Below are 15,253 nucleotides of genomic sequence, written 5' to 3'. Positions count from 1 at the left end.
CAGAGAAGGAAGAAGGGCACAGGATTTTGGCAAATAGCAAGGAGCGGGAGAAAAAGCCAGTGAAAGGATTCTAGGGATCCAATTTTCCACTGCAGGGTCCATAGCTCCCAGTTCAGTGGGGAGCACTTGACCCTGTGTGGGGAAAGACAACTGAGGCAGTGGCAAGCAGAGAAGTGTGGGGGAGTGAAGGGGGGAGCAACAGGGGAGGGGAAATCAGAGCCTGCTAAACAGAGATTCATGCTTCCATGCACCCCAAACTTTCCCATCGGTCAATAAACTCAGGTGTATGTTTGAAGCGCCTCTCCCTCCTGGGAAAGAAATCCTGCAAGAGACTGGAGTGATATTGAATGTAACAGCGAGTAATATTATAAACTATTGGTTGGAGCAACGGACTGAAGCAGTTTAAGACTTAATCAGATTGAATTTCAAAGGTACGCGATCCCGATCATGTTAGTTATTTTCCCCAAATCTTGAGGCACAGGTGCTTAGATGTGTAGTGTGAGGGAAAGGCAGCGTTAGATGGGAGATTACTAGACGTAGGGCTCCGAGTGCTACTGTCATCTCTGCCACTGACTCATTGTGTGAACTTGGGCAGGTCAAGTCCTTTCTCTGTGCCTCAGTTTCCCATCTGTTAAATGGGGAGGATACTTACCATGCCAAAAGGTCTGAGATCCTTGGATGTACAACGTAAGGGCAAGATATTATTTCTTTCCAGTGCAAATATAATAAAGAAAAAGAACCCGTAGCTGGCATTGGTGATGTTGGTTACAGAGCACACTGATATCACGGGAGTCCAGTCGCCAGACGTTGGCAGCTGACGTGAGCAAACAGCTACCTCTGGGTTTGGCCCAGTGGCTGCCCACTTTTTAACTGTACTGTTATGAAGCAGCCTTGCAGATCAGCGGTACATGTGAGCAGGTCCAAAGGTGACTGTCGTGTAATCCGCTGTCTTATTTAGCGATAAGATAAGCATGTATGTCACTCTGTAATTACATGGAAGGGGGATTTTGCCTCTTCCCATGGGAAATGCAGGAGAGAGATGTGGGCAGAGGAAATCCCTCTGTGTGTGTGTGCTGCAGGAAGTGAAGTGAGAGGGATTGCTGGGGGGGGGTGACCGAGTTTACGGCGCTCCAGGAAATCTGCTCTCTTTCTCTGAGCCTGATTCTGATTTCCTTTACAACTGGGTAAGACCAATTCCTGATTTACGCTGATGTATATGAGCCTAAAATCATTCTTCCCCCCCCCCCCCGTCTCCCTCTAATGGATATTTGAGGTAGAGGGCCAGAGCCTCAGCTGATGTAAAGCACCATAGTTCCACTGAAGTCCATCTAGTTACAATGATCTGCACTAGCTGAGAACCGAGCCTGGAGCCTTTCACTACACTACAGTGAAAGAGCGAATCTATGTAGAAATTGCTGGGTGAGTTATGCAGGAGGCCAGGCTAGTTGACTATAACGGTCCTTTCCTGCTGGAAAATCTATGAGTCTATATCAAACCTCACTCTTTAGATGGGCACGGTTACTCGGCCCATGATCCACCTACAGGGAATTCCCTCCATGCAGACCCTTATGTTTCTGCAGAACCCCATTGATCTCATGGGGGCTTTGCACAGGTGCAGGACTTCACCCAGGCGTAGCTTGCTACAGGATAAGGAACAGATGAGTCAGTGTGTGGGGTGAATTACACCCACTGATCCAATTGTTAGCTCTGTAATGCCATGGCTTTCACCTGTAAGTCATCAGATGCCCCCACAACAAGTCATCATAATCCTAAAGACCACCCTACCCAATAGTAAAGAAATACATTTTATCTATGAAATGCTACACCCCCCTCTTGCTACGTGAGATCTATAGGGAGAGGTGGTCAGGAATTTTTTTGACAAAAAGGTTTTTCATCAGAAAATGCTGATTGGGTCAGAAAGTTTCTCAGGTCCAGGATGGAATTTCTGCTTGAAAGAGAGCAAAACTCCAGAATAGCCAAAAGCCCACTGTCTATTTTAGAGCAGAGATTTCAGTCTGGATCTCTCACATCCCAGGTGGGGGCTTAACCACTGGGCTATACAGCCAGTGCTAGCCCCTCTATCTCAATAAACATTTAATAATTTATACAAAGTGAAACAGCGTCAAGAGGCAAGATTGAGAGAAATGGCTCCAAATCAGGCACAGCATGGACTTGAACCAGGGTTTCACACGTTCCAGCTAAGTGCCTGAAACCAATTAGCTATCCTGAGTTGGATCGCTTAGTTTTGTGCCCAAAAAAACACAACAAAAGGCTTAGTTTTCATTCCAATGCAGAATGAAAAATGCCAAAGACTCGATTTTGGGGTATGCGTGTTAAATGGCATTCTACCTTTCCAGTCAGCCCTGTCTATGAGCCATCCTTTGATTCGGCATTAGAAGCTGGCTGTAGTGGATACAATACATGCAGCGAATTCAGGTTTATAAGAGTAGGGAGTGAGGAATAGGGAAGTCCCCAGAAAGCCAGGAGAATGTCAGTCATTTTGCTCCAGAGCACCAGCTCTCACTGCTCCCATAGCACTAGTGTTATGAGCTCAGTATGAACACAGAGAAGCAGCACGGTCCCCTGTGTAGGATAATGGACCTAATACATATGCACAGTGCTGGGGATACTAAATACAAGCATCATGCAAATAATAAAGAACAATGAGAGTCGTCAGTTCTGAACCGACATCACACACCTGGCTGGGCGGCTTTTCTAGTGCTGCAAAATCCTTTGAATAAAACATCCAGATCTATTTCACTGTTGAAGCAACTCCAATCAACATTGGATTTGAGGCCAGAAATACAATCTTTGTTAGAGGTACAGTGATGTCCCTGTGACAGAGCCAGTCACCTCGATATCTCAGTTGCTGATTGAGTCTCTCTGGCAGGACCAGTCACCTCTATGGAAGCTAGATTCTGCTGGCAATTACACTGGTGTAAATCCACAGTAATCCCATTGACTTCACTGGTGTCATTCTGGATTTCCACTGGGATAAGTGAAATCCGAATCTGGTCTTGTGCCTCTGCTTTGACATAGGGTTCCAGCCCCACAATGGATTGTAAGGGAATGAAGAGACTTTGGTATAATAGAGAGGTAAATGGTCTCTTCCCTTCCTTTAGTTGGTATCTTTGTTCAAGTGGTGAAATGGGACCGGTTCCCTGTAATTGCTCTGCTCTCTCATAAAACTGCTGCCTCCCATGTGTGGCTTGTTGACATTTAAATAAGTCACAATTATACTGAGGAAGTAGATTGCACAGACCCCAGAGGACGTGAGTGGAAGACACATCCAGGAGCGGCTGTAACATATTTAAGACACACATGCATGGCTCACCCTGATTTGCATTGAGTATGTCTGGGCGCTGCGGGGGGAGATACGTTTTCCCTAAATGCTGGTTGTAATGATTACAGCACATTTTTTTAGCGGTTTCTCTTGCAAACCGTGCGCATCTGTGAATGTCAATGGGATTTGGGTGCCTAACTCCTTTCAGCTCCATTGAAAATCTCAGTCTCTGTTCCCCCCTTTCTCCCATAGACTCTTTCTTCTCCATACTCTAACCCTCACCCATTTCCCCTCTCTCTCACTCCTGATCTCCAGCCCCTTCTCCTTCCCCTTCCAGAAAGGATCCCTCCTCTCTGACGCATGTCCCTCCATCTTTACACTTGCGGCTCCATGCCTTTTATCCATTTTCCCCACATCCTGGCCTTCTCTCTGCCTCAATCCCCTCACCACGCCACTGATCTCAGTTGGAGCCTCTACAGATATGTCTACACAGCCCGAAGCAGTGAGTCTCCCAACCCCAGGCAACAGGCTCAGGCTTACCGGGCTCGCACTATTACGCTAAAGACAGCTATGTAGACACCTATGAGCACCAGCTCAGGGTGCGGGGCCTAGGCAACAGGCTGGGCTTCAGAGGCCGACCTCCATCTGAGCCACCACTTCAAAGTGCTGTCCACACGGCTGTTTTCAGAGTGCTAGAATGAGCCGCACTAGCCCCAGTGTGTCAACCCGGGATGGGAGACTCGCTGTCGTGGGCTGTGTAAACATGCCTGATGCGTTACTCCAATATGAAGTAATAAGAATGATTAATTCTAAAGACAAACTCTAATTGCCACTCAGTCTCCCAGTCTCGCCTGCATGCCATTGCTGTAACAGCTACAGAGCTTGGCTATCTCCAAAAGTAATATCACGGCATCATTAAGGGAAGCAGAATAAAATAAACTCCTTTAAATGTGATGTGCATAGCCCACCATTTGGTCTCTGCGCTGCATGCTTCTCTCCTCGGCCACAGGATTATATTAGGAACAAATCCTCGCTCATTGCCTGCAGTTGCAACTGAACTCCCCAGACCCTCTCTGCCAGTCTGATCACAGATGCATTGAAGAATTTGGGAGGCTGTTAGGGACTGTCTCTGACTGTGTGTCTGAACAGCCACTAGCATAATGGGGCCCTGACCTTGGTTGGCATCGCGCGGTGCAACTGTAATATAAGATGATGTCACCGACCCAGTGTCAATACTGCAAAAACTTGCCCAGGGATATGCATCCAACCGGTACACACATGTACAAATATGCACAAATGGGCAACAATTCATATAAAAAATGAAGGGAGGTTCGGGTTTTAGAAGAAACTCTGATACACATCCAAAGGTTTGGAGCCCTATTGGGTCCTTAAGAGGTTCCCACAAGGCCATCCTGCTATCTAGGCTTTTTATAAGAATGCCCCGTCTCCATGGTTCCCAGCCTCACAGTGTTCCTCCTCACACCATGCCAGGCCTCTCAGAGGCCCTGGCACCTGCTGCTTCCGGTCATCTTCTGCAACGAAGGACTGCTAGCTTGCTACTACCTTCTTCCACCTGCAGGGCTGGATGGCCCCCTGTTTCCCATATGGCATCTCCTGGGGTATTTCAGTCTTCTCGCGTCTCTTCTTTCTGCACTTCCGAAGTTTCCTTCTCTCTCTTTCCCCTCCCTCCCTCCCTCACACAAGGACCCTTTCTCTTACTGGGACCCAGAGACAGTGTCTGGGAAAAGCACAGCAGTCAGTGAGTGATGTCACAAAGACTTGGACACCTGCAGGCAGCTAATGAGAAAGGAGGCATCAGCTGGGAGCCATCCGGCTGGACTATACAATGAAAGAAGCTGCTGACAGTAGCTCTAAGAGAAGGGACAGGGGGACAATAACCCGCATCATCCTGCCATTGTCATTGGCTTAGAAGGCTTCAGCATGTCTCACTGATGCCATCAAAGAAGATGAGCAGAGTTGAGTTTCCCCATAGAGTCCTCTGAAGCCAACGCCTGAGATTAGACAAAAACTAGGTCAGCACACTGAGAGACCACCAGCAGCTGCCAGCATGTGGTGTCTGCTGCCGACTCCTCTCTGCCTGATCACTGTCTTCCTGCTCTTCCAGGCACCCATGGCTGAAGTCTTTGTTTACGTGGTCTACAAGCAGAACTCCACTTGCATGGATTTTAGAGCCCTGTCTGCATGCCTTGGGCCGCCTGTCCCGAGAGAGGGCCTGAGGGGTTATCTGATTGAGGCAGCACCTGCAAATGCCTGTCACCCTATCGCAGCTCCACCAGCCGGCAGCAATTCCTCTGCCACCTTCATCGCGCTCATACGTAGGTACGACTGCCCTCTGGGTGTTAAGATCCTTCATGCTCAGCAAGCTGGCTATCATGCTGCTATTGTCCACAACGTGAACTCAGAGAAGCTGGTGACAATGGTGACTAATGTTGAAGAGACCAGACAGAAGGTTGGAATTCCTTCCGTCTTTACCGGGGAAGCAGCCTCCAAGCAGCTGAGAAGGGCTATGGGCTCTGAAAAGGGCGTTCATGTCACTCTGGTGGTACCCGAACATTATCACAATCCCTGCTGGGACAATGCACAGTTCTCCATCGTGGACACCGCAAGGCATTACTGGGATCTCCAGGTTGGATACTGCTCCAAACACACAATTTCGCTTTTCATCCGGGAGTTTGGCACGGCAATTGGTATGATCGTGTGCACCCTGCTGGTTGTGGGGTGCATGAGATGGTGCCGAAAAAGCCAGAAGATAACAGTGAGCACATTCAAAACAGGAGACGAGTATGTTACATGTGTGATCTGCATGGCCGAGTATGAAGAAGGAGACCAGCTGAAGATCCTCCCGTGCTCTCATGTCTATCACGGCACATGCATAGACTCGTGGCTCCTCATCCAGCCCCAATGTAAGACCTGTCCAATTTGCAAACAGCAGGTGACTATTGCGAGATAGGCCTTTGACATGGACGTGCATCAACATGTCCCTCTGCAAGTGTAAAATGTTTTAGACGAGGGAAAATAAAATGAGTTGGAGATCACAGCTGCTGGGAGTCTCTGTTGTACACACACACACACACAGACTACTAACATTTCCTGTAGCTTTCTCCAGGAGGAAAATATATACAGTGAAATCTGTCTTACACTAAGCCCATGGGGCCAGTAACAATCAGTTGCTTAGTACAGGTGAGTCTTTAATTAACTACAGGGCCAATGAAGCCACATTGGAACACCAGGGATATTTTAAAGGGGATAGTTCAGCAAGGAGTTGCCCACTGACGCACAGCTCTTTAGGGACTGAGTTCCAGAGATTATGAATGTCCAGCACCAGCTGAATTCAATGGGAGACAGCAATGTAGCCAGGTATTCCAAAGAGCTCAAAGCCAGAATTTCCAGTGCTTGGTTGCCAGAGCTGAGCCAGCAGCATTGTCAGCTTTCAAAATTCATGAGTCAGAACACCCCCAAAATCATGAGATTGACTTACAGATCATGAGATTTTTCTGCATAATAATTTTTTGGAATCTTCTTATTCACCTTCTGGTTTTTGAGCCTTTGGCGACACTGGAGTGACATTTTAAAGCTTTTCTCTGCTCTCGTGAGGGCTAGACATTGCAATGAAAGCTGAGATTCTCTTTCAATCCCTTGACTCCAGCAGCTGGAGCTTTGAGATAAACAACAAATATCGCGAGACTTGCAATACAATCATGAGAAATGGTAACTCTCGATCTTTTGTACATTCAGTGGCCAGCAGCTCCTGTTGTGACCCTTGTGGCCAGAATTTCAGAAGAACTCAATCAGCACCCAGCAAGAATCCAGTGTGCTGAGCATTTTGAAAATCTGGCCACTTATTTTGGTGACTTAAATGGAATTTACATGCTTTTTCCAATCTGGCCAAGAGCATATAGTTGGTTTTGCTCCATGTGGATGGGCAGATGGATGTAATTTCAAGTTCTGCTGGCTACATGTTGAATGATGATTTTCTTGTTTAGATTATTTATCTCCATTTTCTAATGACAAAAAGCTATGTCCTTACAGCTCTAGGTGCTTTGACATCCATTAGATGATCACACACACAGGAAGAAAAAGGGTGGTTTTATTTGTTTTTAAAGCAGAAGCAAGTTCAATTAACCAACCTGGGCTGGTATCTTCCATCCCACATGGGAGAGGATGATCCTAACAGATCATTCCTACTGTGCAGTATTCTCCAAGCATCATGTCCGTACCCAAGGTGAAGAATTTCAATTTGCAATGGTAGGACTGTCAAGAGAAGGGGCATTTATCCCCCTGAAGGATGTAAGCAACTCCCCTTGAATGCAGTGGGAGATACCGATATCCTATCAGAAGCTGGACTGGGGCAGAACTGGACGCAAGGAAGATGGAACAGGAGCCTAGCAGATAGGAGAGAACTAGGGAAGAGAGGAGAAGAGAAGAATGCAAGGCAGATGGGCAATGATGTTACAGGGACCCAGTCCTGGGGAGCAGTCACAGGGTGATGTCATAAAGCCCCGGGGAGGTGGGTTGGGAAGGTTGCCTAGCAGCTGGAGACAAGGAGCGAGAGAAAGAGGGTGGAGCCCTGGGAACCAGCAGACCAGCATGGTGAACTGAAGGGAGCCATCTAAAGAAGCTGCTAGGGAAGAGCCTCCTGCTTCCATCCTGCTGCTGCTGGTGTCTTTGGCAAAGGCTCTAGGAATATTATGCTGATGCCTCTCAGAACGGGCTGATAAGTTTGTGTTCGCCTCATAAAGTCCTTCACAGTTACACCTTTTCTATTTGCTCAGCCCGGCCCTAGCACAAAGAGACACCCAGCAGCATTCAGCATGAGGCCTCCGCTCCACCTTCCTCTCCACGCGGTCACCGCATTCCTGCTCTTTGACATTGCTGTCGCGGAAGCCTTTGGACGTGTGGTTTACAACTATGGCTCCACATGTGTAGGTTTCAATGCACTGCCTGCATGCTTTGGACCGCCCCTCCCGAGCGATGGGTTGATGGGGTACTTGATCGAGGGGGTGCCTGCCAACGCCTGTGATCCTATGGAAGGCCCGCCGGCCTCCGACAACTCCTCTGAGACCTTCATCGCACTCATCCGTAGGTCTGACTGTCCCTTTGGTGTCAAGGTCCTTCACGCACAGCAAGTTGGATATCAAGCTGCCATCGTGCATAACGTGAATGCAGAGCAGCTGGTAAACATGATAACTGATGACAAAGAAATCAGGCAGCAGATTGCGATACAGTCTGTCTTCATAGGGGAATCAGCCTACAAGCATCTGAAAAGGGCTTCACGGTATGAAAAAGGTGCTTATGTTACCATCATGGCGCCCAAACAGCCTCATAACCCCTGCCAGGATGCTGCTAGACCCTCCATGTGGGACGCTGCTAAGCAGTACTGGCCCCGCTTGCTTAAATATTCCGCATACAATGTCATTCCTTATGTCATCCAGGAGTTTGGGTTCATGATCAACGTGGTCATTTGCACCATCTCGCTTGTGGTGTGTGCGTTATGGTACAAGAAGGGCCGGAAGACGACCGTATGCACATTTGAAAGGGGAGACAAGTACGATACGTGTGTGATCTGCATGGCCGAGTACGAAGACGGAGACCAGTTGAAGATCCTCCCTTGTTCTCACGCCTATCACTGTGCGTGTATCGACACATGGCTTCACACCCAGCCCAGATATAAAACCTGCCCCTTTTGCAAACAGCAGGTGACCACCGAAGCTCAGGACATCAATCTGGACACAGGGAGAAACCCACAGGAGCAAGCTGGGGAGGAGGAGGACCATGCTGAGGATGGGGAAGAGGAAGATGGGCATGGTGACGAGTCTGTTGAGGGAGAGGAAGAAGACGACCAAAGTGTGGACACTGAGGAAGGGTATGAGGAGCTGGAGAAGGACACTCAGTGATCAATATGATCAAGCCCAACCAACATCAGTCCAAGCCACATTACCCCCAGCTTTTCCCCATCAGTAGCTCCAGCCTGTCTATTGGGAAGCGTTTAGCTCAGTTCACTTTTGGTTCCCTTCCCTCCCTCCCCACAATAAAAGGCATAAAATGTCTGCTGCAAACGTAACTCCCTTTAGGCTGGGGGAAATTAAACGCATTTGATATCACTGAGTTCCTGGTCCACATCCACCTACATTTCCTATTGCTTTTGTCTAGATGGAGTATACACACACACACAACAGGAATCTTAGTTGAAGGAGTGCGTAGAGGTCCCAACTGAGACTGGAGTCCCATTTTGCTGGATGCTTTACAGACATAGCGAGTCATTCGCTGTCATGACAAGCTCACACCCAGGAACCAGAAGCACAGATGGGTGAAGTGACTTACCCAGACTAGTGGCAGACCTGGGACTAGAATCTAGCTACCCTAGCTCGGACCCCATCCCCTGAACCACACTGCCTCACCTAAGCTGCGCTTTAGCGGCAACTCAAGAGTCCAGTAACAATTAATTGCCGCATACAGGTTAGTCTTTAATTACAATGCAGCAAAACTGTATGGGGAACCTGATCCCTTAAGACAGGGGATGGTGACTAGTGGAGGTACAAGTCATTAAAGTAGGAGTCACTCGATGCAGGTGAGTAGATAGAAACGATACAAAACATTTTCAAGGGCTGCAGAATTGGCTGCATTTTGAAGGCTGGCTGCTCACTCCCTGCCCTCCGCCGAGGCTGACATGACAGCTACATTTAACCTCCTGCTCTCCAGGTTTTTCTGGGTCATTTTCCAAGCATTTCTAAACAGCTTAAGTAGAATTGGATTGATGTACAAACAGGACCCAAATCAGATATTCATCTCCTCTCTCTCTCTTGGTCACAGGGAGAGTGATTGGTTCGCTCTGGATAGCCTCTGAGTGAATTTCCAGTTCAGTTTGAAAACACTAAGCCAGAGCTGCAGACCAGCAGAGGATCTGGCCCACAGTCAATTAACGCCCAATTGGGCTACTCTAGCCAGTCTAATATAGAGACGCTTTCCTGATCATCAGCAGCCCTCAATCACCCTCTAAGACATAAAGCATAGAAACTCTTTATGCATTAACACCCTTCATGCAAAAGGGTCTGGCCTGACATACCATGATGGAGAAATCAACAGACACTGCTCCATCAGTACCAAGGCGGAGTTCCAGAGCCAAGGGCTCTTCGCTGCGTGTGAATAGCCCGCTACAAATTGTCAGCATTCAAGTCATTTGTCTGTCGGCAGATCTCGACCATCAGGATCATACATAGGAAGGAAGGTCCATGGCCAACATTTTCCAAAGAGGCTAGTGACTTTTGGCACCTCTGGCTTTGGGTGTCCATTTTGAGACAACTAATGGGGCTTGATTTTCAGAAAATGCTATCCGAAAATTAAGCCCGTCAGCTGTCTCAAGTTTGGCACCCAGAATCTTTGTAAGATTTTGACAGGGGTTCAAAGGCAGCCAGAGCCTAGACCATGTAGCACTGTATAGATGAGAGCCAACGTCCTGAATTGCACCCAAAAATAACCAGGGCGCTAATGCGACCTACAGAGCGCAGGCGCAATGTGCGATGGAAGGCAAACTCTGCAAAGAAAATATTCTGCTATTTTCTGCATTGTTTGAAGCTTCAGGGTATCACCAGATACGACACGTGGCAGTAATCCAGCAATGGGCTGAATAATGCATGGATAAATGCAGCGAGGTCAATAGCAGAGTGGAAAAGTCATAACTAGAGGTGAATGAAATTTCCATCCCACAAAAAAATGTCCTCATTTGTTTCATCCCAAATAGGAGGAAACGTTGAAATGCTGAAAATTTTTTCATGGAATGGAAATTCTGAAAAATTTCAGTTTGGAAAAAACTGAAATGTTTCATTTCAACGTTTTCTTTTGAAATGAAACATTCTGACATTCCTGAAATGGAAGTGTTTTATTTCAGGGGTATTGTGACCCAAAATTTTCCATGAGACACAAGATCTGAACACGAAGTAGATGTGTTCTCCACTATGCTTAGCAGTATCAAAGACGATCATACTGTAAATGTAAAGCATCTGCCACAGATGGCTTGACCTGTAGCTGTCTGATCTGCCAACCTCCATCAAACATTAATAACTATCCATAGAACAAGGTTGGCTTATTGCTGGGGTGAGATGTGCTTCAATTGGCCACAGTTTGATTATTAGTAACTTTTCTAGAGATTGCTTTATCCAAGTTACAACCAGTGTTAATGGTAAACTGCAGAGCTGCTGCACAAGGAAATGCACCAGAGAAAAATACAGATAAGATTCTCAACTAGGGTAAATCTGTGAAAATCCATTGATTTCAATGGAACTATGCAGATTTATCCTCAGCTGAGTATCTGGACAATGCAACAGTGAAACCGAGTTCAATTAATGTTCTGCTTTAATCATGGATTAGGAGTGAAGTTGGGGAGAGCATGGTTAAATGAGGGGCTGGAAAAGGAGGAGCAAAGCTTATGTGGAGAGTACAGGGGGACAGGTAGCTATATTACAGCAGCTTCCGTAAGTGCCCTCTCCCTGTTTCTTCTGAGATCCATGCAATCTGCTGTCTTGGAATAATTGCTGTTTATTTAAATGCCAGCAAGCCACAGAGGTGAGGCAGCAGTTATATGCGTGAGCAGAGCAATTACCCCATTTCACCACTTGAACTGAGATCCAAAGTAGAGGCAAGCAAGCAAGAGACCATTTTTACCTCTATATTTAACTGACTTCTAAGACGTTCCATACAAAAAGGCCATAACAACCTGAAAAAATTTGAGACAAGGGCCCAGCATAGAAGCAGAATTACAGGGGTGTTCTGGATCCAGTAACAAGGGATCCTGTGATCAGCGGGGAGACTGGGAAGATCCCGTCAGAAAGCTGAACCTGATTTTTTGTTTTATTTTGGAAAATGTCAATTTGTTAAAACTGAAACTTTCTATGGGAAAGGGATGGTTTGGACAAAAAAATTTTATTGGAAAAAATGTTGAGATTTTTTTTTCTAATTATCAATTTTTTAAATGAAAAATGCCAATTTTCTGGTTCAAAATGACATTTTGTTTTTGACAATTAAGCCAATTATTGTAAAAAAAAAAAGTTTTAAAATGATCAACATTGAAACAAAACGTTTCAACTGACCCAACCCACCCCCCCACCCCTTTTTTTTTTTTTTTTTTTTTTTTAGATTTTTGATTTAAGAAAAATTTTGATATTTCAACTTTCTCTCCTGATTTGGGAGAACATTTTTCAAAATCTCAAAAACTTTTTGTGGGATAGAATAACTGTTTCTCTGCCAACTGTAGCTCCAATGAGAAGCAAAGCTAAAGGATGATCCTGCTGGAAATGTTCCCAAACAGAAAGAGGTTGGAAAGGGATCAGTTCCAAAAGATCCAGCCAGAGAAAGAGAGAGAATCTTGTTAGAAGGATCCAGTCAGGAAGTGAGATATAGATGGGATCCAATCAGAAGGCTCCAATAAGGAGGCAAACTATAAATGGGACACTGCCAGATAACTCCAGTCAAAAGCAGAGTTATAGATGGCATTAACACAACAGCTCAGATAGGTGTGTGAGGGCAGCCTACAACCACCAAGTCTCCATTTCTACTCCACTTGCAATTCTACTGCTGTGGGTGTGAATGTATCTATTGCTCGACAATATTTTCAACTGCCCCCATTAGCATATTCCCTGCTCCCATAAACTGAGCTTCACTGCACATATTCTATTAAGCAATAACCAAATTCAAGCAAAAAATGACTTATAGAGCTCATTGGTGAGATCTGTAGTTTTTGTCATGCATTTTATTACAGGGTGTTTGTTTGTGTGTTTGAGATAGCAAGACCCACTGTGGAAACTGCTGATGACCCAGTGCAGGGAACAATCACACTCAGACAACCAACAAAATGTCAGCATTATAGATCACCGAGAGCAATTAAGACCACACACAGGGTAATCAGCCAGCTAAGTGCAACCTTTCAGTGAGGATGAAATTCACCCCTGTGCAAAGAGCTAGCAATGGGAAAAGAACAAGTCTGAGGGTTTAAGTGGGACATAAGTGATGGATAGGACTTGTGATAGCTGACACACAGACGTGAATTTCAACCTGGAAGACTGACATTTAATATCTACTGTAGTTAAAGGTGATGTGCCAAATGCCCTGTTGGCAGAACTCTATTGACTTCAGTGGAATTACACCAGCCAAAAATTTGGCCTTCCATCCCTAATAACCATCTGGGAGAGGAGGGATGTGGAAGGAGAGAATCAGCTTTGGCCACAGAACCAGCATCCCCCTACTCTTCACAAAGGCTGTATGGAGCTTGGAGTCTCTCCTGCTATGTGGGGATTTTGCCTATAATCCCATCCATCATAGTGCAGGGTGGGTCTTAGCGCCTAAAACTCAACTTTCTTTCTGTTGGCTTCAAAGAGAGTAGGACCAGTATGATTTCTTCCATGGAAGCAATTGCAAACAGGGTGCAATCCATCTCAGCTAGTGACTGGACCCTTCTGGCTGGATCCACTCTGTGCCCTTCCTTCTCACTGGTTATTAGACATGGTCAGAAAACAGAGTTTCCATCCCATTGAGATTTCAACCTCTTTTCGTTCTGAATCAGGATGGAAAGCCAAATTTTTGAATTTTGTGGCAAAACAAAATTCCAAAAAGAAGTTAAGTTTGGGGTCAATTAAAACATTTCATTTTGATTTCAACCCTTTATTTAATTATAAAGGAAAGAAAGGAAATTTCAAAGCAAACAAAAATCAAAATGTTCATTCTGAAAGAGTCAAAATCAAGACAGTTCCACATTTTAAACCTTTTTTCCATTTTTTTCCTAAACAAAATTTTGTCAAAATCAATACAGTTTCTCAACAAAAAACAAACAAACAAAAACACAACAAAACCAATAAAAACAAAAACAAAACAAAACAAAAGTCATTTTTGTCAAAATGGCATTTTCCAGTGGAAATTTTTCCAACCAGCTCTATTGGTTATGACTCCACGTGAATGGGGAGAGGTGAAATTAAAAGGAAAGACCTTGGAAACTGGAGCAGAATTTAACTACTTGGGAAATGATGTTCCATCAGTCCTCAGTACCCCTCCCCACTCTCCAGTTCATTCTCAGTGGCCTCTCTGGAGAGTCTCTCTCTTCCCTGGAACTGGTCTGGATTCTCCAAGCATCAGCAAGTTGAGTCACAGATGAGTCCAATGTGACTTCCATTCATGCAAGTTTACACCTGTATAGACAGATTAGGAAGGCAACCCTCAGCCCCATGGACTTTGTACGAACAAAAGAGGTTCAATCTGGTTTCAGTGCAAGCCAATCCAGCTTTACTGTCTAGAAGCAGCCACCAACTCCCCTTGTCATGATCAATTGGGGACAGGCATCGCTAGCACTGATAACGCTGATTTCATTGTACTGATCAGGGCCAATTTAAGCTTCTCTGTTGGCAGTGGAGGGGCAAGAGACAGGGAGATTTAAACAGATAATTTCACTAACAAAAATTCTGATTGTCACCAGGACACTTTGCAAGTATGAAAATATATATCTTGTGTTTTCCCCATTCTCCCTAGGGTTCATTTCCCCTTTCATCTCTTTTTGCTGCCATCAAGACCCCATTTCTTTGCTGCTATCTTTCTTTTTTCAGTGACACATCTCCCTTCTCTCCCATCTCTATTCCTGAATTTCTAGACCCCATTCTTTCAGGGTTGCAATTTTTATTCTGAGTCAACCCATGCCCCTTCCTCCTTTCCTTGCTTCCAAATCCTCCTCTTTCTGACCCACCCCTCTGCCTCTTTACACTCAGCACCACATCTCTCTCTCTTCGCTCTCAGATAACTTTTTATGCATTGTGACAAATCAAGTTACCCCAAGGTGTCTTTGCACTCATGAATGTGTGGTACAGCTAAGCCGCGAATATAGTTCTCTGGGGTAATCTGTAAAGTACAAGTTGTTGTTACTCACTACAGTAGAACAATCAACACAGTTTCTGTAATGCAGTAAGATGGATTGAA

The 15,253-nt window shown here is 45.7% G+C and overlaps 2 protein-coding genes across 2 annotated transcripts; both read left to right on the top strand.

Moving 5' to 3' along the window:
• Positions 1 to 5,351: 5,351 nt before the first annotated feature.
• On the top strand, positions 5,352 to 6,327 carry ZNRF4 (zinc and ring finger 4). Its single transcript, XM_067554609.1, has one exon. It carries the CDS (start codon positions 5,352 to 5,354, stop codon positions 6,252 to 6,254), a length of 903 nt encoding a protein of 300 aa, XP_067410710.1. The 3' UTR covers positions 6,255 to 6,327.
• Positions 6,328 to 8,115: 1,788 nt separating this feature from the next.
• Positions 8,116 to 9,198, top strand: LOC137162413 (E3 ubiquitin-protein ligase RNF13-like). Its single transcript, XM_067562208.1, has one exon. It carries the CDS (start codon positions 8,116 to 8,118, stop codon positions 9,196 to 9,198), a length of 1,083 nt encoding a protein of 360 aa, XP_067418309.1.
• The last annotated feature ends 6,055 nt before the right edge of the window (positions 9,199 to 15,253 follow it).

Source organism: Emydura macquarii, unplaced genomic scaffold, assembly GCF_026122565.2.
Source record: "Emydura macquarii macquarii isolate MOO-44397 ecotype Brisbane River unplaced genomic scaffold, CSIRO-AGI_Emac_v2 contig_306, whole genome shotgun sequence".
NCBI classification, from domain to species: domain Eukaryota; kingdom Metazoa; phylum Chordata; order Testudines; family Chelidae; genus Emydura; species Emydura macquarii.
This window is presented reverse-complemented; position numbering and strand designations above follow the sequence as displayed.

Bases quoted from the DNA above. Each gene is read 5' to 3' on its own strand.
- ZNRF4 (XM_067554609.1), top strand. From the start codon at position 5,352: ATGTGGTGTCTGCTGCCGACTCCTCTCTGCCTGATCACTGTCTTCCTG.
- LOC137162413 (XM_067562208.1), top strand. From the start codon at position 8,116: ATGAGGCCTCCGCTCCACCTTCCTCTCCACGCGGTCACCGCATTCCTG.